The sequence below is a fragment of the Vigna radiata genome, chromosome 5 (assembly GCF_000741045.1).
Source record: "Vigna radiata var. radiata cultivar VC1973A chromosome 5, Vradiata_ver6, whole genome shotgun sequence".
Classification (NCBI taxonomy): Eukaryota; Viridiplantae; Streptophyta; class Magnoliopsida; order Fabales; family Fabaceae; genus Vigna; species Vigna radiata.
This window is the reverse complement of record NC_028355.1, coordinates 4,058,335-4,080,138: the sequence shown is the minus strand read 5'-3', so window position 1 is coordinate 4,080,138 and position 21,804 is coordinate 4,058,335. Positions and strand designations below refer to the sequence as shown.

General features: G+C 32.3%; 4 protein-coding genes across 4 annotated transcripts in view; 2 read left to right on the top strand and 2 right to left on the bottom strand.

Moving 5' to 3' along the window:
- Window positions 1-929: 929 nt before the first annotated feature.
- On the top strand, window positions 930-1,761 carry LOC106761063. Its single transcript, XM_014644557.2, has one exon. The coding sequence runs from the start codon at window positions 1,031-1,033 to the stop codon at window positions 1,376-1,378; it is 348 nt and encodes a 115-aa protein (XP_014500043.1). The 5' UTR covers window positions 930-1,030; the 3' UTR covers window positions 1,379-1,761.
- Window positions 1,762-2,035: 274 nt separating this feature from the next.
- LOC106760090 lies at window positions 2,036-2,884 on the top strand. Its single transcript, XM_014643524.1, has one exon. It carries the CDS (start codon window positions 2,036-2,038, stop codon window positions 2,882-2,884), a length of 849 nt encoding a protein of 282 aa, XP_014499010.1.
- Window positions 2,885-3,535: 651 nt separating this feature from the next.
- LOC106762678 (leucine-rich repeat receptor-like protein kinase TDR) lies at window positions 3,536-7,273 on the bottom strand. Its single transcript, XM_014646708.2, has 2 exons — window positions 4,228-7,273; window positions 3,536-3,843 (listed from the first exon to the last, which is right to left on the bottom strand). Exons 1-2 carry the CDS (start codon window positions 6,890-6,892, stop codon window positions 3,536-3,538), a joined length of 2,973 nt encoding a protein of 990 aa, XP_014502194.2. The 5' UTR covers window positions 6,893-7,273.
- A 5,043-nt stretch (window positions 7,274-12,316) lies between these two features.
- Window positions 12,317-21,804, bottom strand: part of LOC106760089 (protein ENHANCED DISEASE RESISTANCE 2-like) — a 16,058-nt gene continuing 6,570 nt past the window's right edge. Inside the window, exons 4-22 of the mRNA XM_014643523.2 lie at window positions 21,613-21,678; window positions 20,872-20,927; window positions 20,515-20,591; window positions 20,273-20,389; window positions 19,019-19,053; window positions 18,632-18,732; window positions 18,457-18,552; window positions 16,499-16,563; window positions 16,311-16,382; window positions 15,994-16,167; window positions 15,704-15,897; window positions 15,544-15,610; window positions 14,910-15,085; window positions 14,667-14,768; window positions 14,002-14,049; window positions 13,366-13,509; window positions 13,187-13,282; window positions 12,701-12,802; window positions 12,317-12,607 (exon numbers count right to left, since the gene is read on the bottom strand). Coding sequence (XP_014499009.1) covers window positions 12,515-12,607; window positions 12,701-12,802; window positions 13,187-13,282; window positions 13,366-13,509; window positions 14,002-14,049; window positions 14,667-14,768; window positions 14,910-15,085; window positions 15,544-15,610; window positions 15,704-15,897; window positions 15,994-16,167; window positions 16,311-16,382; window positions 16,499-16,563; window positions 18,457-18,552; window positions 18,632-18,732; window positions 19,019-19,053; window positions 20,273-20,389; window positions 20,515-20,591; window positions 20,872-20,927; window positions 21,613-21,678 — 1,881 coding nt within the window. The 3' untranslated portion in view covers window positions 12,317-12,514. The remainder of the gene's footprint in view (window positions 12,608-12,700; window positions 12,803-13,186; window positions 13,283-13,365; window positions 13,510-14,001; window positions 14,050-14,666; window positions 14,769-14,909; window positions 15,086-15,543; window positions 15,611-15,703; window positions 15,898-15,993; window positions 16,168-16,310; window positions 16,383-16,498; window positions 16,564-18,456; window positions 18,553-18,631; window positions 18,733-19,018; window positions 19,054-20,272; window positions 20,390-20,514; window positions 20,592-20,871; window positions 20,928-21,612; window positions 21,679-21,804) is intronic.

Below are 21,804 nucleotides of genomic sequence, written 5' to 3'. Positions count from 1 at the left end.
AATATTATACATTTAAAACTAATAAGCAACTAGTAGATATATATGAGTACTAAGTCAACCAAGTCGTTTATTGTAGTTAAATATATTAACAAGTAATATATATATATATATATATATATATATATATATATATATATATATATATACACACACGTGTATGTATGAATGTATATGAGAGAGTATTGTTCTCAAATATTATTTTAGAACTTAATTGCATTGTACTTACATTATGATATTTATATTTATCAGAATATAAAACAATTATTATATTTTTTATCTATGAATTTATTAAGAAATGTGAAAGAAAATTAAAATTTTAAATAAGAAAAGTTATGTAAAAAATAAAAATATATTATATTTTTCATAATGATAAAACAAATACATCTAACTTATTTTGTAAGATGAATTTGATGTAGTTTAAATTTTATATTAAAATAAAATAACGTTTAATTTTTACATTACTTTATAATAAAATAACAATAGTATCATCACACACTTTCTATATTCATTTATTACATAGTATAAGAGTAAAATAATTATAAAAATATAAAGTTTTATATTTTTTAAATAAAAAAATAGAAAAAAATAATGCAAAAAAAATGTAAAAAGTTAAGTGTGTAAATCATTTCTCATAATAAAATTTGGATAAACTAACGTTTCTTTTCTCAAAATAACAATTTTCATTTTAAAAAAAACCTTTAAATAGATATATAAGACCATTATTATATTTTTTTTTTCAAATTAATGTCGTCTTACGTATTGAAATTTGAATCATATATTATTTTAGAACTCTTATAATTTAAAAAATAAAAATAAATTGAGTTGGAGTGAATTAAAAAAATTATATAGAAAAGTTAACTTATTATGGAAATGCTTTTATTCCATAGACAGAGTTATTGAAACTGGAATAAGGCTTGTAAACGAACCCTAGTGATTTGGTATTATATATACATGACATTAGCATTGGTGACAATCAGACTTAGTTTTTCTTTTCTTGATTAAACCCTTTGGTTTTCTTGATTTTGCAATTATGGGAACTTCTCTTCTTCGCTCCCATGATTGTCTTCAAGGCCGCGATGCTTTGTCCCTTAATTCATCTTCAATTAGATCACAAGAAAACCCTAATCTCAACCCCATACCGTACGAGACTCGCCGCCGGAGGCTCTACGTCGGTGATCGCTCCAGTATGGTGGTGAAGGCCCACGACCCAAACCTCGTCATGGGCCAAGTCAAGATCCTCAAGAGAGGCGAGAAGCTGAGCCCCGTCAACACCCATTCCAGCGATGATCGTTTTGATCTGGCTTTGGGATCCACAAACCGGTTGGGTCCGGAACCGAGTTCTGTTCCGGTTCCGGGGTTCCTCAGTCTGAGGCGGTGATGATGAATTGGTTGATGGTATTGTTAGATTTGGGCGTGGATTGTGCGGACTTGAGACCTCACTTGAGCAGTGGTTGTTGGGAACTTTGTTGATGGTTTGATCCGATTGCATGGTCTGGACCAGCGAATGATTTGTTTTATCTTTTTGGAGAGCATGATCCTTGGGTGCAAGCGAATGAAGATAACATCGAAGGCCAAAGGGGAATACTTTCAGTCCCATTGGAAACAAGAAAATAGGTTATCTTATTGTAAATTCCATGGTGTTATTTAAGTATACCACATTAATCCAGTAATGTGTGCACGTGGGTGTAAGTGTTGTGTTTTGTGTCTTGGTTTGTCTAGTTCTGAAACTTGATAGAATAAAATTTCTGGTGTTGTTGACTTCATGAATTGAATTGAACTTGCAATGTTGTTTGGCATTGGTGATTTCTTTGGGTTGTTTGGTAAATGCGAAATTGGTGCGTGTAATCAAACTTACCAATATTGCGATGCTTGTTTTGGTTAGTTTAATGAACTACTTCATACATGTTTGGCAATTTTCATTTTCAATCTTTATCAACGTTTTCGATCGTTGTTTGTATTTTCGTCGTTAAATAGTGTTACAATTTTATAAAACGTAAAACCCAAATTGATATAGCACAAAATGCAAACAAGCGTGATGAGTCTCCAGAAGCCGACCGTAGCAATCACAACGCCACCCAACTACGCGGCGAGACTTTCGAACCTACTCAGCCTCGGCGGCTACACTCCCCTATGGTGCCCCACGCTCTGCATCCAACCCCTTCCCTCCAACCTTGCCCCCTTCCTATCCCCTCACTCCCTCCGCCCCTTCTCTGCCATCGCCTTCACTTCCCGAACCGCAATCCAAGCCCTCCTCCAAGCTGCCACCTCTCTCTCTCACCCTCCGCTCCCTCCAGAGGGCCCCACCTTCACCCTCGCTGCCCTCGGCAAAGACGCCGACCTCATCGACGCCCAATTCCTCTCCGCATTCTGCAGCAACTCCAACCGACTCTGTGTCCTGGTGCCGCCCACCGCCACGCCCACCTCCCTGGCGACGGCCCTTGGGGACGGACGCGGCCGGAGGGTGTTGTGTCCGGTCCCACGGGTCATCGGCGTGAATGAACCGCCGGTGGTTCCGGGTTTCCTACAAGAGCTTCGGCGCGGCCGGTGGGTCCCTGTTCGTGTGGAGGCTTACGAGACGAGGTGGGCCGGGCCCCGGTGCGCGGAGAGCATTGTGACGGCGAGCGAGGAGGGAGCATTGGATGCGGTGGTGTTCACCAGTACCGCTGAGGTCGAGGGCCTGCTCCAGAGCTTGAAGGAGTTTGGGCTGGGCTTTGCGGACTTGAGACGGAGGTGCCCCAGATTGGTTGTTGCAGCCCATGGGCCTGTTACTGCCGCTGGGGCCCGGAGGCTTGGTGTGGAGGTTGATGTGGTTAGTTCCAGATTTGGTAGCTTTGATGGAGTTATTGATGTTCTTAATGTCACATTCTCAAGGTTTAGAGTTTAGACGTAAAAATTGAAATTTGATTTTATTTCATTCATCAGAAACATCAATCTGTTTTTATATTCCTTACTAAATTACTTGTATGCATGGTAATGTGGTTTCCCTTTATTTTTCTTTCTAATAAAGGGTGGTATTTTTGCATCATGATGCTTCACTGTTAAAATATTTATTGGTGAATTCGTGTATTCATTAAATTAATCTAAGAATAAATTTGGATTGAAACTATAAATTTATGTTATCATCAATTAAAACTTACAAACTTACTTTCGTTCTAGTCATTAAAAATTAGTTATATGTTTAAGTGGTGAAACCTTTTTAAAATTTATTTTTATAGATAATTGAAATATTTATATATTGTTCTGATTGAAAATTTTTGAAAAATAAAATTTATGAAATTGGTTTAATCATTTCAAATCGGAGAATTTTAATATTCTATCTAAAATGTAATGTATTTAATGAAATGACAATTAAACTCAAGAAGATGACACTCAACAATAAAAAATGTTTTATGAAGCAGAATGGGACAGAAATGTGTAGCACACTGAAACAATGAAAATATGTATTATACAAGCTGCAAACTTCTTTAATTACATACGTGCAAACTTGTTATCTAAATGCAATTACTATATTTTTCGAATGGTGACAAATCAAATTTTATTGCCCCTCATCTATATGCTTTAGGCCTGACAGATGCTTCAGAACATCTTCCATTGATGGCTGATCTGACGACCTGCTTCTGGTGCAAAACATAGCAACCTCAAGAACCAGTTTAATCTCTTCCAATGAGCTTGCGGACTTTGCTTCATTCTCATTATAAATTTCTCTCAAGAGATCCTCCCATGGTTTGCTGTGTATGCTGCCTCCTGCATTTCTCAACCTTCCGCCACTTAATATTTCCAGAATCATCTCCCCAAAATTGTAGATATCCATTCGCAGTTCTTCTTTTGTGGCAGCATCATATTCTGTCACCAAAAAATAAACATCAACCATATACTTCTCTGCTATGAACCTAAGCTGTATGCTTCGACTGGATCACTGGATCCAACTATAGACCATTTGTATATTCCTGACATTCCAAAAGCTTCAAGTTTTAAATAAAACAATGAAGTTTTAAATGGAAAATAACTTTCTTTTCTTGCAGTAAAAACTTTTGCAATGACAACTAATTACTCCAAGTTGTATAAAAAAATCAATTATTCCAAGTACTACAGTTTGAAGAAAATGTTATGAACAACAGTCTCGCAACACTAGTCTGCCTGTAAAACATTGTGATCAAATTCAATATTAGAATGATGTATCAAATTAATGCATATGTGTATTGCACACGCTTGTTTTGTTTATCATACCTGCTTCCCACTTGGTTGTGGTGGGTGATGAGCCTTTGCTCAACCTCAAAACCTGTTTGAACCCAAATTCTGCCAAATGGGGTTCCATGTTTTCGTCAAATACAACGTTGGTAGGCTTCAAGTCTCCGTGGGGTATTGCTGGGTAACATTCATGGTGAAGAAAGCAGAGTCCCCTTGCAATTCCAACAACTGTTCTGAATTTTGCTGCCCAATCCCATTTGATTTCCATTTTCTCAGCTAAATTCCCATTGGGCAAGTAATCATACAAAAGATAGACTAAATGCTGGTTGTGGCAAAACCCCAGTAGTCTGATTAAATTCTTGTGCCTTGAATTTCCCAGTCTCGTTATGAATTCTGACACAACCTTGATGCTCCTAGCTTCCCACTCCATCTTCTTCACCAAAACTGTTATTCCTGTCGGCAGAACAGCCTTTGTAACTGCTGGTGATGGTGATGTAACTTCTGTTGGTTTTGTGGCAGTGAGGCTCGTCAAAACATCATTTGCTGTGAATTGAGGGAGACCCACGAATGATACCATCTTCCATTGGCTTTTTATCCCCCTTCTCAAATATAATATTCCAAAAGTTAATCCCAGAAGAACTATTAGCAACCCTACAGAGAGTAGCACAATATGTGTAATCTTCCACGGGCCTTTTCTGCCCAATATTCCAACTGAATCAGGACATGATCTCAGGGGTGCTCCACATAGCTCTGAATTTCCGATAAATGCACTTTTTTCCATCAATTTGAATGTCTTTCCTGTGGGTATTGAACCGGAGATATTGTTAAAAGACACATTCAGAAGTTGTAAACTTGAAGAACTGCCAAACTCAGCAGGTATGAGGCCATTGAACTTGTTGTTTGATAGGTCCACCACAACAAGAACAGGAATATTTGCAAGCTCATCAGGTATATGACCTGTTAAGCTATTGTAGGATAGGTTGATTTTCTCAAGAGCTCGACATTTGGAAGCACTGTTTGGGATGATCCCAGATAAGTTATTGTTATCAAGATCAATAACTGAAATTGATTTGCAGGACTCAAATAGGGGAAGATCACCAGAAATACCACAAGAAGATGCTGAAAAATTTTGAAGTTGGGGCAAATACCACGTTTGTGCAGGGATGGTACCTCCTAATTTCAGATTATAAGAGACATTAAAATACTCCAGTTGAGTGGCTTGAGAAATATCCGAGGGAATGCCACCAACAAAGTTGTTTCTGGAGAGATCGACGTATACGATATCAGGAAGATGGCTGAATTTCAAAGTGATTTCTCCTGAAAATGAATTATCTTCTAGGCGAAGGCGAACGAGTGAAGAACAGTTGGAGATTGATGAGAGATCGCCTTTGAATTTGTTTGAAAACAGTATTAGCTTAAACAGTACTCCACTCACACAGATATCAGGTGGTATGCTTCCAACTAAATTGTTTGTGGAAGCATCCACCCACTTGAGTTTGGAGTTCCTCCCTAAGCTCTGAGGAAGTGACCCAGAGAAGCGATTGTTCCAAATGAGAAGAGTTTCCAAGGATGGGAGTTGAGCAATTCCTTCAGGAACAATGCCACTCATGTCATTGTACATGAGACTGAGTAGTCTTAGGTTCTTTAACATTGAGAAGCTTTCGGGAATGGACCCTGAGAGGAAGTTATCAGAGAGATCTAAATCTGCCAGGGATTCAATGTTACTGAGCTCACTTGGCACTGTTCCTGTGAGCTGGTTTCTGAAAAGGAAAAGTGATTGCAAACTGGTGAGGTTGGAGAGTTGCTTTGGTATGTGGCCTGATAGATTTGCTCCTGCTATGTCAAGATACTGAAGCTGACTCATGTTACCAAGTTCAGGTGGAATAAAACTCTGGTATAGGTTGTACCCAATCTCCATATGGGTCACTGTTTTGAGGTTACCCAGTTCAGGAGGTATACTTCCTGAAAGAGAATTTCCGGCAAGATGAAGAAACTGAAGGCTTTTGAAAGAACCGTATTCAGATGGAATTGAATTTCTGAAGTAGCTCCCAGCTAGATTGAGAACTTTAAGGTTTGCTAGCTGTGAAAATTCAGCAGGCAATGACCCTGAGAAACTGTTGCTAAAGGCATCAAGTACAACCAAATTTTGGAGCCTAGTAATTCCACCAGGGAAGGAACCAGAAAAGTTGTTTCTGCTGATGTCCAGGGTTGTGAGGCTAGAGAGGTTGAAAATCTCAGCTGGAAGCTGCCCTGAGAAGAAATTGTAGCTGAGGTTGAGATTAGTGAGGTTTGTGAAGATGCTGAATTGCTTCCCTGACAAAACACCTCCCAGTTTCTTCATGGAAAGGTCTATAGAAGTTACAGTGGTTGAGCCATTGTCACACTTGACACCTGACCAAGAACACACATAGTATTTCCCAGTTAATTTTGCTGCTGAGGGTACCACCCAGTTGCTCAAGCTGTTATGATCATCTACAAGTTCATCTTTCAGGCTGAGAAGTGCTTGTGAGTAAGGGTCGATTGCTAAAACTGTTGATATGATGAAGGTAGCAAGAAGATTGATGTAGAAACACTTGAAAATCTCCATTGGAACTTGAATAGCACAAGGGAGAGGGACAACTGTATGTACCCTAAGCAAAGGCAAAAGCAAAGGTGTCAGAATAAAATAAGAGTGTGCATATTTCATTTTATTGTTTTGTTGCATTAGGAATGCATGGGGAATAGAGAAAGGACTATTGTGATTGATTAGTTGGTTAAAGAATATTATAATTGGGTTACTTTGGGGGAGCCAGAGGGACCCTGCAGTGTTTATTTATTTGGATGGTGTTTGCCATTAGAGAATAAAGCCTTCAAATCTGAAATTATCTTTTGGGGAATCCCATAGGTAAGAGACGTCATGGCTAATTCAAATGCTTTTATCTTTACTCTGTTTTGTGTGGGACATGGAAATGCATCACCTTCGTCCATATCTCTGTCCTTTGTGTATATGGAGATCATAAAGGTTCCTTGCATGGTCTTTTTCTGCTCCAAAGAAAGCCAAATTTCTTAATTCAGTAGCATGGCCATATCTTGCATCATCAACATCTTAAAAGAACATTGTCATATACTGTAGTACATGCTTACAATTACTTCATCCTGGTTCCATTTTTTTATCTAGCTAAATTATTACTACCAGGTATCATGCATGGGTGTAAAAAGTTTTTAGTTCAGATATGATTATGGTTTCTCTTCACAATCTACAACCTTCATTAAATATAAAATTTCTTATATTGAAAGTCGATCTTCTTTACAATATGAAAATCTCCTGTGCTTTAGAGAAATTTCAAGAAAACATGTTCCATTTTAGTAGTATCAATATCTTGTATGACTTAGGTTTATGTCTTTTTAGTATTATATTTTTTTAATAAATTTTTCCCTTAAAAGCTTTATCATTTTCTTTCAATGGGTTTTGTCCTTTACTACAAAAGAAAATGACCCTAGACAACCTATAACTACTGAATTGTGCATGAGAATTTCTGAAAAAATTACAGTGCCAACTGGTGGAAACATACTTCATTGGTGTGTTTTCACGAGAGTCAGGACCCTTCCGCAGTTACTCTCACGTAGCTCCCGTGACTAAGAGAAATATATAATGAATATCAAATTTGCACTGTAATAATTTTCTGAATGGTAATTCTTAGACATTTAACTTACAAACAAAATAAAGTTTTTAGAAAGAATGACAATAAACTGATACTAAGCAAGTTAATGGAGGATATTGTTGTAATCTCATCTAATTTATGTGATATTTAGAATAATTTGAATATGCACTCTCTAACCTGTAAAGAAAAGTATCATTTTATATTGAATAATGATGCTAAAGAATGGGTTGGGAAATTTTAAGAAAATAGTTTATTTGTAAGGAGAATTTGAAATGCTTTACTTTAAATTGAGTTGTTTGGATAAAAGATTTTAAAAGAAATTCAAATTTTAGAATTTATAAAAATAATTTAATTATTTAAGAATATAAAATTTTTTATTTCATTTAAAAAGTAAGAATTATTCTTTATATTTTTATATCTTTTTCCTAATCTCCACTATTTGATTTCAGTGTAAGAACGAGTAAGAATGAAATATTATTGAAATGATTATTTTTTAGTTTTGTCTCATTTTTATTTACTGTAATTTATTTAAATTATTATATTTTTTTTAAATTGCTGTTATTACATATTTGATATTAAGTAGGACTTTTAAATTGCTGTTATTTGATGCAGTTGAACTACATGTTTTCTTTTATTAATATCGGTTTGAACCATATTTGTCATGATTGTTTTTTTAATGTTTCTGATTACATTTTTTGCTTTTATAATTGAAAAAAAATTACTATGTTCTAATAATTTGGTTTTATATTTTTAAATGCTGAATAAAAAAGTTTTAAACTAACATTATTTAATGCTAATTAATGTGCTTTAGATGTATAAGAAACTTTATCATAAAGAACATAAATATTTTATAAGAAAGGGAAGATATTTTCACTTTTAGGAATGTATTTATGTTAAAATTTTATTTAAAAAATTTATTTTAATAACAGATGTGAATGTTTTTTATAGAAATAGTTTTTCAAATATATTATTGGATTTTATTTTCTATTTATACATTTTTTTCTAGTTTCAAGTTTATGTCTATAAATTTTCTTGTATTTTTTCTTAAGAGTAACAAAATTAAAGTATTTTATAGAATTTTTTTCTAATTAAATGTCTTGTTTAACATGGTATTAAAGCATAATATAGATATTGTGCAAACTTCGTAAGTGTGTCATTATCTTTTACACGTCAAACAAAATTTTTTAGTTGCATTTAAGCAAAATTTTTTAATTGCATGTGATTTTATCGATGAACTCCCATCCCAACCACAACTAAGTATGATTCATGATTTATTAGGGTTTTAGTGTATCTATTTGAAGCATCGTGTGCTATTTTTTAGGATGCAACAGTCTTTAACATCGATAGTGATAATATACTATTGTATATCCACACGAATGATGTTTACAAAATCATCCAAGAGAATTAAATGTTGAACATTACAATTATTCAACTATGAATTTTATGAATGCACTATGTTATATTGTCATTAAACTTTTTATGAAATCAATCATTATCACTGAACTTCAATGCAGTTATACGAGGAATGCTCATGTTTATGATTTTCTTGAGCTACAAATAAAAAAAATGGAATATTAGTCTTACATTCAAAAGTGGATGGAAAAAATCCAAAAAAAAATATGTATGACCCCCTTCAAGTTGAACTCACTCACTTTAGCTATTAAGTAACTCATTAATTAAATTTCTTCTTTAAATAGGTCTCATTGACAATTGATAATTATTTGTCGAATGGATAATTTTTGTTTGGTTATGTTCATTACATAAGAATATAAGTATAGTACAAAAGTTTTCTGATAGTTATGTAAATGACTAATAAATTCTTTTTTTAGTGATAGGAATGTCTACAATATGTTAGGAGATAAATCCACTTCATCTTCACATAACTTCCAAATGATTGCTCGTAAGCTATTACTTTTCATTAAGCTTATTTTACATTAACTTGTATTATTTTTTCGTATATTTATTACTTAAATTTCATATATTAGTGTAATAAGCAACAAGGAAGCTTTAAGTGTAGATATTATGTGTTGGATGCGGACTATGTCTTATGCTAAAGATTTTTAGGATGAGATAAAACATGGTAAGATAAATCTTTTATATATATTGTTATGAAATAACTAATATACATTCCTTATTGTAGCTTTTTGATAATGTTTAACAATTAAAATTTCATACTATTAAAGAAATTAGGATTGAACGTGTCAAATATTTCTTGTAATGTAAAAATATCTTTCCTTTTATTGTTTATTAAGTCTAGGATTGTCTTTATGATTTAGAACAAATTTTGGCAAAATCAGTTTGTTAGATTTGAATTACAATTATGTTTGTCTAGAGTTGTATTTTGTTATTTTTAATATAATAATCGATTTAATGCATTACATATTAGATCAATTAATTAATTTCATAATTGATCTAATAATTGCTATCTTATTTTTAAAATTAATGCAAATATTAAATTAGTTGATATTATAAATAAATATAATATTTTTTTCAAAAAATGTAGCTTTTACATTTTCAACTAAAAATATAAGATCAATTATCTAAAACTGTTCTAATAATTAAAAATATTAAATCAGTCATACAATCGATTTTATAATTAATTTAATATGCACTTTAGAACCAAAATATACTCTCTATTTTACTAATGTACTAACCTCATCATTATTTTAGACAAACTTTGAGAGTAAAGCGTTCACTTATGATGGTAAATAAAATAATTATTAAAACAAATTCGTGAGAAGGAATATGGCACTTACCAACGGAGCTTCGATCTATTGATTTTGAAGATAATCAACAAATCAATATTTTCTTCACATTAAGATTCTTACAAATGCATTAGTTTTAGGGTTCGATTGATCAACCTAACACTCATGGTTAAAATCTTAATGTGATTATCATGAATAATATAATCTTGTTAATATTGTGATTAATGAAAAAAAAGAAAAAAACTTGGATCCTCTTACAAAAAGTATAAATAATGTGATAAATAAATGATTTAAGATTTATTTGGTTTGACACAATTCCAAGAATTGAACCCTAATCTCAATTATAATACTCCTTTAGTTTGTTTAACTAAATTGTCTCAACTTTCTCACCAAAACATCTTGGTTGGGGTGAATAATCCTTACAGTGGTTATTGCGACAGTTTTATTAGTTGTGACCATAACATATTACATATTAAGTAGTTTCTTTATGCCGAACTTAATAACATAATACATGCACCCTTAAATTATACTAAAAAAAAAACTATGTAAATAAAAGATAATGATATTTAGACAACATTTTTTTGACAACATTTAAACATTGATTATGTGTCAATCTGTGATTGGTCAAAATTTACTCTACAATCAATAATAATAATCATAAACATTATTCTGGAGTAATTTTTAACCAATCATATATTGATATGCGTTCAAATGTTGTCAAAAAAATATTGTCTGAATATCAGATAAAATATGATAAGTACGCATATTTTGAAAAGATGAGGTTTTATGATTAAAATGGTAGAAGAACATTTTGTAAAAGAAACACACTCAATGATGTAGCAGATGGTGCTGGGCACATTGCCTTCTACCAGTCAATTTTCCACCAAAACTTCAACTCTTACCTAACTTTCTATGAGGAAAATAGAAATACTTTTCACTTGCTGTTAAATTCCCCTTAATATTTTCTCCTGATTGGATGAAAAGTGATTTGAATAAAAGAAAAGAGAGGCACGCCACCTAAAAACTAGTTACGATAAGTATGATGGCTTGGGTGAAAAAGCGTAAGAATAATAATGCACATGAGAAGAGAAAAGACGAGAATTTGATGGAAATTCCCAAAGAGAAACTGTGTAAAAGAGAGGCATACGTGTGGCCTAGGGCTGCACAATTACACACCTTTTAAGAAAGAAGAAAAGTAGGATTCAGTTGGACTAGATTCCCACTAGGGTCAAAAGTCTTGCATCTGATTTGGTGCCCCTTTTGTTTATCAAATCTCGTAAGTTTTCAGAAAAAAAAAAAAAAAAAAAGTTAGATAATTGCCAGATTTTTACCCTTTTTCTTTTTCTTGATAAAGTTATAGATCAATAATCTTATAGAGCAAGCCAATACAAAGCATTTACTGTAACAACGTTAACTGCAATTAGGTCACTTTAGGATGATGAATTATTGGCAACGTTAACCTGAATTAGGTGACTTTTAGTATGTTCAATTTGTCATAAAGTTCTTATATTATAATGCCACTTTCTGTAGAAAAAAGAACAATCAAATAGTTACAAGTTTACGTTGAGAGCTGCAAGAAATTGAAGCATATCTTTTTAGTAAGAGATTCTGTTCTCAAGTTATCTTATATGTCTAGGAAAAGGAATGTTTATTAGAGATAAAATATATATATATATATATATATATATATATATATATATATATTTATAAAAGTTTAAAAGATTATGGAAATAAAAAATTAGAAAATAGTAAAGAAGAAGGACAATGGAAAAAACGGGGCAGTAAACTATGAAGTAGACGAAGCTTGGATATAACAGGAAGACACCCTGGAGAAAAGAAAAGGAAAAAATACAATATGTATATGCTGATACAGAAAATTCATCAGACTCATTTTTCATTTGAGTCTTGAGTGTAACTATAAACATTTGAACCATGTAAAAGAGACATCCTTAGAACATTTAATACTTTTGGTTGAACATCTCAATCCTCTAACGGCTCAGCAGATTCAGGTTTCAAGCGGTTTAATCGTACAGTTCCAAGTAAGTACTCTGGCAGCTCTGATTCTTCTTTTGCCTATATAAGAATTATGTTACAAGGTAGATCAATCATAGACCAAACAAATTGATGGCTTTTTTGTCCATAATATTATGATTAAAAGGAACAAACCTCTATCAAAATTGCAAGGTCAACGACCAGGCTTGTGACATATCCCAGAACAAGGCCAATGACACTTCTAGCTACAGAAGATGATCCAATATCTACATCTATCTGCATAACACGGAAAACACTATCAAAGTATAATCTACCCAACAGATGATGACAATGCCAGAGAAGTTACAAATTATTGCACCGATTTCAACAGTGCAGAATTGGGTATTTCAATGATCGGCAAGCTTTAAATTCAAACTTATTTACAGATAAATGTTAAGTTTCCACATGCAAAAGCCAGTGGTTGATGAGAAGTGGGCTTGAAATTTACAAAAGTAAATCCTACGAAGGTTGTTAAACACTGAACCAGCAATAAACTCCAGCTAATACTTGCAGAACAGGCTCTACCATATATAAAGACAAAAACTTCAAAATATGCTGCATCATATTTGAGAGCCAACGTAAACTAGACTTTTAACTTCTTATTTGATACTTCAGCTTTACCTCAAAAAAATTGTCTTGCTTAAAGTATTTACAAGTGACAGCTTTCCCCAGCAGGCAAGCTTTTGTTCCGACAGCTCGCTTGACCATCCAATATCCCTGTATTCATTCAAAACCATTGGCTGACTGATGCCATCAAGCATAAAATAAGGACATATCAGACATCATTGACAATCACAAACCTCAACTATGCTTGGAATCAGTTTGAATCTTGTGTCACGAAACGCGTCATCCCCATCCAAAAACTTTGCCAATAGAGAATCTTTCTTTACAGGTCTGTCAGATGCATAATATAAAACCAAGCTGTAGTTTGGTTTAGCTGGAACCTGACATTGATGGCCAAAATAAAAATCTACCTTGATAAAGATCCATCACTATGAGCATATAATAAATTTCCGGTTTTGCATCAATTTTTATGTACATATTTACGTATATGTACTCATTCATGCAAACAAAGATCTCTTCAGCCATTGCAATCTCACATTGATGAGCATCACCAGAGATTTGACTAACAGAAAGTTGAACATGTACAATATCCATGATTTCAACTGAAAATTTCAGCTACATAAAAAAAAAAAAAAACAAACAAACATTTTAGATTTCTGCAATATTCAGTATGTCAGCCAAGCTTCCAAAATTTTTCTCGGTCACATCATAGACGAGCATTCAACACTGTATATTTACCCCATCCATGTTATAGGTTTACAACTGTAACATGCCTGCCATTCATTCATGCTAAAGGATGGTTTTTGTAATACTAACATGCTTATTAAACTTCACTTTGCATGTAACATAGAGAATATCAATAATATCCTTACCTGTAGATTGAATACAAGGATAAATGGTAGACTTTTCCCAGCTTCCGACTGCAATTTAGAAAATAAGGATTATGCAGTATATCGAGTTTTATATAAACAACTAAGAATCTCAAAAATGTCCAGTATAAGGTTTCATGAATAATAAGGTAACATGCATACATGATTTGGACCACAAGTTTTACGCTCACAGTTAGCACAGCATAAAAAAGATAACAAGCTATAACATTAAATTTACCGAGTTACAGAAAAGGTAATCTGGAACATGCATATGGAACCCCTTGGAAAAAAATGATGCACAGAATTTGAAGGGGGGCACAAACATATTATATGTAATTGGACAAAACCAAGAAACTACAGAAAAATTAAGCTCACAAAACCTATTATCAACAAATATATCTGACGGTGAAGAGCTGAAGAGTGATCTGTAAAAGGTCCATTTAAATAAGGGTTGGATGAGGATCCATATCAGAGAAACACTACTAATGAGGAAACTAATATCCGTAAAGTCTAATGAGAAATTTAAAGCATGAGTTGATTAATGGTTTTAGAGAAAATCATCTCCTTAAATCAACATGTCTAATCCAAATTGATCTTATTTTCTCCAACCTTAATTCATAAAAATCAACAAGAATTTTAAAGTTACAATCTTATAATATAAACTTTACCTGGACCAAATTTCTATGATGCAGTGCAATTCTGTCTGCAGCTTTGTCAACTTTTAACCAATCTACTGCTATGAGCTTGAGAAGAGGATCTCCTCCAACTACCTGAATGAAAAATTAAGTTGTTTGCCAGAATGTTACATGTTCCATAGCCTAAAAGCTAAACATTTAGTTCTTTGAAAAAATTAAGTTTGAATTACCAATACGCCTGAAATGCCGTAGTGTTCATTTTGGGAAATAACTCACCTTAGAATTATCTTTCAGATAGTTCTTTCCTCTAATCATAAAGCCTTCACCACCAGGACAAGTCCAACAGTCTGTATCCTTGTCACCTTCACCTCTGCGCAACGAGCCGTGCATGCCACTCACATCAATTGTGATACAACTTGCATCCGGATCTAATTCTTTGCTTGCATCTGAAGCTGCAACCAGAATGACAGTTTTAGACTAGAATTTTGAATGGTAAAAGGAATGAAAAAGAGAATTAAGAAATTAAGAGCCTCAGGTGACTTTAATCATCCTTGTCTTCTGTAATTCGTATCTATCATTTTTCTTCTTTCAAGGTGACAAGGACTACATGAATAAAAGAGCTAAAAAAGATCCATTTTTGGATAAGTTATAGTTGAAAGTATGAAACGAAGATAAGAAGACAATGCTTAAAGAACTCAAGGGAGACTCCAGCATCTGTTCGAATTCAATAGAGCATACAATAGTTGGTTTTCATTTGGTTCGGTTAAATTCTCTGAAGTATATGCTCTCATAGTGCCAATATTTGCAGGAATCGGATGCAGAACTCAATGTAATTTTTGAAGTTAGAAAAAAGCAGTTGGTGTTTTTAAAAATTGAATAGTGTAAACAAATAACAGGATAGAAGGCTGACCTGCACCTCGCTTCACAGCCAAGGTTGACATGGCCCAAGAAACATTCTTTAATTTGACTTTGTGCTCCTGAGAAATTGGGTAAGGATTAAATTACATAACTTAACAGAAAAAGGTATTGAAATTTTAATTATAGTTGATACGCAGATTGAAGAAGGAAACCTGATCAGACCCTTTATCGTCATCAGTATCATCATCTGACGATGACTCGGCAGCGATTGCATCATAAAACTCATCTTGTATATCATCTGCAAAGTCAGAACTGGTGAGAGAGGGATGGGAGCTATGCGAACGAACAGCATTAGAGGCATATTGCTGGAGGAGTGCTGGATTGGCTCCAATGTATTCCTTTAGACCTGTCATTATTTAACATCACAGTATTCAGCGTCACAGCATACAACATCCAAGCAAGTAACTATAGAAGATGAAAACAAAAGTTGAATTTAGTTCACCTGCGACTTGGCACAACAAGGCATACGGGACGCTCTTCTCAAATTTTGTGTTCTGTTGGCTGTTCTTCCACCGATACCAGGATGCTGAGTTTATTTCCAAAGTGTGGGACACTAAACATCTTGGTCTGTCAGATCCCATTGGTGTGTTTAAATTTCTGATTTCCCACGTAGATGCTGCGCCCACAACAAAATACATTCAAAGACCTGCCACGTGTGACATAATTTTCTTCATGATATTTATGTTTCTTTTTGTTTCTTCCTTTTATTATTGAATTTCTTATTTTTGAAAAGAAATATATGGTAATAAAACATCTTACGATTAATTTTTGTACGTCGATATCCTGATCTTGGAGGCTTTTTTTTATGAATGGATGGAAATTGCAAGATAGCTGCATCAACAAAACATATATACGTTAATAAAAAAAACAAAGTAAAATAGATGTCATGCTTTAAGCAGAGAGAAAATTTCAATAGAAAAACTAAAATGAAATAAAAATATTCTCACTGTATGTTCCATCTTGTGACCGAAACCATTGCCTAGAGAAGATAAAATCCCGCTTTGAATGCCACCTGGAGAAGGTTTAAGAGCAAATTTACGGATACAAATTTTTAAAAGTAAAACAATGCAAATACAATAAAACATGTATAAAGTTCAATCAGTTAGTCACATTGATACACCAGGTAAATCTTAGTTAAAATCTGCGTTTAATACAATAAACATTGGATTTTTTAGTATAATAAGTAAAATAAAAAACATTCTTAATATAATAAGTTTAATTTTATTAGTTTTCCTTCAACTCCGTTAAAAATTCATTATCATAAATTTATTTTGTAAATGTAAAATTCGGTTTGATGGGGTGCAGGGAGAAATTTGAGAGGGGTGCACGAAGAAATACTCCCATTAAGTGTGATCCATATTTGTTTATCTACTCACAGCAATGTTGTGGTTTGTAGTATAATTGTGTATGTAATTATATCATTGTCACTTAAACCATTCTCAGTCAATATAGTCTCTTGTTTCAAAACTTCACCTATAATTTTCCTTTGAAGATCTTCGTGTTCTTGATTAGTTTTTGGGTATTGAAGTTAAAAATCAATTAGATTGTTCTCATTCAAAGCATATACATTTGAAATCTTATATCTTAGCGTAGTATCGATGTAACCAAACCTATCCCTTCTCTCATGGTTGGTGGCTACAAATTATCCATTCTTGGTGCCACTCAATAAAGGGATGCAATGGTGCTTTTCAATATGCATATATCACTAAGTCTTAAATTAGCTACTCTAAATAATGTTTATTAATTAATGTGCTATCTTATGGAGCATCATTGGGAAAGTACCAAAAGTGACTACCTTCATGTCTTTATCATTTTCACAACATTCTCTTCCACAATAGAACACCATTGTAAAGGACTTTCCAACCTCAATTTCCACCTTTGTCAAGGTAGAAAAGAAAGAGTTACCTTTTAAGGTTTTTTTCTTAGAAATGCATTCAAAGATTGAATTCAAACCAAAAGAAAAAATAACACCATATGCAACTTGTTAAACTTTCCTTTTATTTCTTCAAATAAATCAACTACTTCAAGTGAAATTAATTGTCTCATGACAAATGAACCAAATTATAATTGAGTCAAGATGTTTGGACTATTATGATCCTAAGTAGAAAAAGTTACTATCAATGTTGAAGTGGAAGTTTTTTCAATCTTGTCATTATTGATTAGGCTTGAGTGACATATGAAATCATATGGATAAATATGATTGAACTTGTGATGTTAGTCATAATGCATTGTAATTGAAATCATAGTTACAAATATTTTTTTAAGATTTTAGCCACACTAACAACATATGCTTAGGTTGAATGAGGCATTGTAACTGTAGAAAAGGAATTAGGTTCAACATAGTCAAACCCAAAACTATAGACACCAAACCATGTTAGGTAATTGTGTTTATAACACGCATCATTATATTTATATCTTTACAAAAGTGAGAAACAATAATATAATATAAAAAATATTAATCAAGTCCAAATGACATATATAATTGAGCTAACTTAAGCATTTTTTTTTCATGTGTTAAATGTTACAAAAGGATAAAGGGAAACTATGAAATAGGTAAGATATTGTTCGTTATGGGTCAAGCCTTCACGGATTTGTTTTTGGAATCATTCCAAAAAGCCTCTTACCAATGGAGATATCTTATGTGAATACAAACTCATGTTTATCTTTTATTTTATCCGATGTGAGATTTTGTTTGTAACCAACACATATATGGGATGACACTATTGTTGTTGTTATGTTATTATTTATTAAGTTATCAAGTATGCAATAATTATTGGATGAAATGAGAACTTAAATATGATCATATCATTTTCTATTTTTTGTCTATTGGCTTATCCTATACATTCTTATCTTCACCAACAAATGATCCTTCAAAGTTCTGAAAATGTTAAAATCCATTGATTACCGAGTTAGATACTTAGGATCATATGTTCCATAAACAACATCATAATGTCCATCATAAGTCTCTACCAACTCCAAGTCACCCATTAACATATCCCACCTGAAAAAAGTAATTATAGGATACAATAAGTTACCCAATATGTTATGAAGACTTTAAACATTTTTTATAATTAACTTACTCGTATCTTTTTTGTCGCTCAGTGTTTAAAAACACTTCAAACACACTATCTGCAGGCGCATCAATAACACCAACAGACTTAACAAGGGCTCCCTTACCACTCTACACAACATATAAAAAGAATGTCAAAGAAATTTCAAAGACAAATCAAATATATATTAACAAATAAGAAATCTCATTAGAATAAGCATTAATGCATGACTCTGATACCATGTTAAGAAATGGACTTTAAGCTTAATTCAACCCCACAAAACTAATTTGTAAGATAAGATTTACATCAACTTATAAACTATAAAATTGTCTTATCTCTAGTCAGTGTGAAACTTTAATATATATGTATAAAAATGGTGAGCATCAATTACCATAAATCCAAAAATCTTATATATACCTTGTGATCGGAAACATCCTCAAAGATTCTAATCCCTGAAACCACAAAGAAAAACATCTATAATGATAAGGATATATCTAACTATAAGTTTTTCAATATGACAAATGAAAGGAAGAATTAAAAACAAGAACACTATTTTTATTTATGTTTAATAATCTGAAAGGCAGATGAAACCAAAAGAAAATTCCCTATAGAGCACTCGTTAGAGAAAAGATAAATTTCAAATAGAGGGATATCTATTTTGTTATATTTGTTCCATTCAAAACAAAATACAGAAATGGATCAATCAATTTATACATGATCTAAGATAACAACATTTTCAAGCTGAAACAAAATCCTTCAACATTTGCATATAAGTCTAAAATGGGGATTGTTTAAGAAGAACGGAAAGTTAAATATGAAAGTGTATAATGACGAGATTTATTTAAGACTTGTTACTAATGGGAGGTTAACCTTAGAATATTGCATGTTCTTATATAGAAAGTTGAAGACTTGAATTAGTATAAAATAAAAATTGTAAGCTAAGAGGTGTGTGTGAATTATTAATTATAGCTAAAAAATCATCTTGATCAAAAGTGAAAGGTGAAGAACCTATGATTCTTCTATTATGCTAATAAATAAACTATTGGCATTATTCACAATCAAATTTATCAAATTTAACATGATAAAACCAAACACATAAAGATATAAAGATATACTAAGGTTTTAATAAATAAAAACTAGATAATGACCTTATCATCACTATGCTCCATCCCAACTTAAATTTGTCTACAAAAGACTTTCAGTAAAATAATTCACTCACCAACTTGAAAGTGAATGTCGAGTTATTAAGAAATATTTTGTTGAAATACAAGTAGATATTAACAATCATTTTTATTATTACGTTTGAAATATTGTAGGGATTAAAAAAAAAAATTGTTGTAATTATTACTTTAAAGTTGTGATAATAAAATATGAAAATATATACCTTCCACAACTCTGATAAAATTAGATAGTTTTGGTGGTTTATGTTACTCATTTGTCTTTTTTTTTTTTTTCTAAAAGGATTTTATCCTCAACACTATTTGTACTTCTCTGGTTTCCTTTTCTCTACAATAAGTATCTTATATAAAAAAGCAAATACAACATTTATATATATAATATATGATAGAAATGAGCATTTGTTAAGTTTAATAAGAATTAGGAAAAAGATACTGAAGGAACAGATAGTGATGTGCATTGGCTGCAAAATTGTGTATGGTAGAAGAAGAGTACCCGACATAGTACGAACACATTTCCATTGATGTATATCAAATACATCTCCAGTTTCCCCTTCAAAGCAATCTGAATTACCAAAAAACTTTGACGATAGACGTAAAAGTGTCTCTGGGCCTTTAGAATGAAACACCAAAAGTAATATTCATTAAAATACAAAGTATGATGATATGTCTAAGTTAAAAATCTATTAGCATATTAAGACGATGAATTAATAGATTAAACATTTTGAATAGTTTTACCTTGGCCAATTTTTTTAAGCTTCTTCAACCCAGAGGCATATCGTTTCAGTTTATGTCGATTTCCTTGTAGATCGATCCTTACATACGAATAAGAGAATGATGTGTTAGTTTACAATAAGTTACTCAATAAGTTGTTTTAAGATCATTTTAAAATATAAGTATTGATTGTTAATTTAGATATTTAGTAATGATGTTCATGTATAATTCTGAATAAGACATATTTGTGTTGTAGTAATCTCTATTATAGGCATTATTACTGTGTCTTAGTGTCAGTGTTAAAGTCAGAGTGAGCTTCATAAATCTATGATAAATTTGCTAAAGTGAGTTCCATGTGAAGTAAAAAAAACACACACATACTCCATTTCGTGCATTAGTTTATCTCTGTCACTTTCTGTTAATAGATCATGCTCTGCCTGCAAAAGAGGTTATGTTAAATAAATTCAAATAACAATAGAATAAAGATACTTAGACAACATTTGAACATCATCAATACGTGTCATTGTGTGATTGGACCATGGTGGTGTCATTGTGTCATTTGAACCAATCACACAATGACACGTATGATGATGTTCAAATATTGTCTAAAAATATTGTCTATGTATCATTACCCATAACAAATATTATGTTAAATATTAGGGATAGTTTTGCCACATCCCAATTCTTCTACTAGGCAAAACAAATATTCCTATATCTTATCTTGGTAGTAATTTTTGGAGTGTGGTTCATATATATATATATATATATATATATATTAGAAACTTTGCTTAGTATCAATTGGTTTTAAAACAAAACACGACATCACATCAAAGGTTAAAACTCATTTAAATATAGTTTATTAATAATGGTTGAGTTGACATGAAAGGTTAAAACTAATTTAATAATTATTTATTAATAATGGTAGGGTAATACATTTTTTTCATTTATTTGATAAATAGTAAACTTTTATATTAAAAAAACAAAGAGTAAAAAGTAAAAAGAAAAATTATATTAAATTAATGTAAAAAAATTATATATGTTAAAACATAATTTTTAACACTAGTAATATACTAAACAAATAATTTACATTAAAAAAGCAAACTTACTGTTATTTTAACATACCTGTTGCCTGGCATGAAGAAACGCTTCCATCCATCTCTGAGCTTCCTCAGCTGTGGCACAAGCAATCTTGACAAAAATTTATGTAAAAAACTCACTTTGATACTAAAAATATAAGCACTGAATTCGAGGTCAGGCTACCTCCTCAGAAAAAGGCAAGGTAAGAAATGAAATACTTCTCTGTGTTCCATTTTT

What these genes read in the sequence shown, in the direction of transcription:
- LOC106760090 (XM_014643524.1), top strand. Translation starts at nt 2,036, where the DNA reads ATGAGTCTCCAGAAGCCGACCGTAGCAATCACAACGCCACCCAACTAC.
- LOC106762678 (XM_014646708.2), bottom strand. Translation starts at nt 6,892, where the DNA reads ATGCAACAAAACAATAAAATGAAATATGCACACTCTTATTTTATTCTG. An exon ending in CACAACCAAGTGGGAAGCAG is followed by an intron (nt 3,844 to 4,227) that starts GTATGATAAACA and finishes TTTTGGTGACAG; the next exon opens with AATATGATGCTGCCACAAAA.
- LOC106761063 (XM_014644557.2), top strand. Translation starts at nt 1,031, where the DNA reads ATGGGAACTTCTCTTCTTCGCTCCCATGATTGTCTTCAAGGCCGCGAT.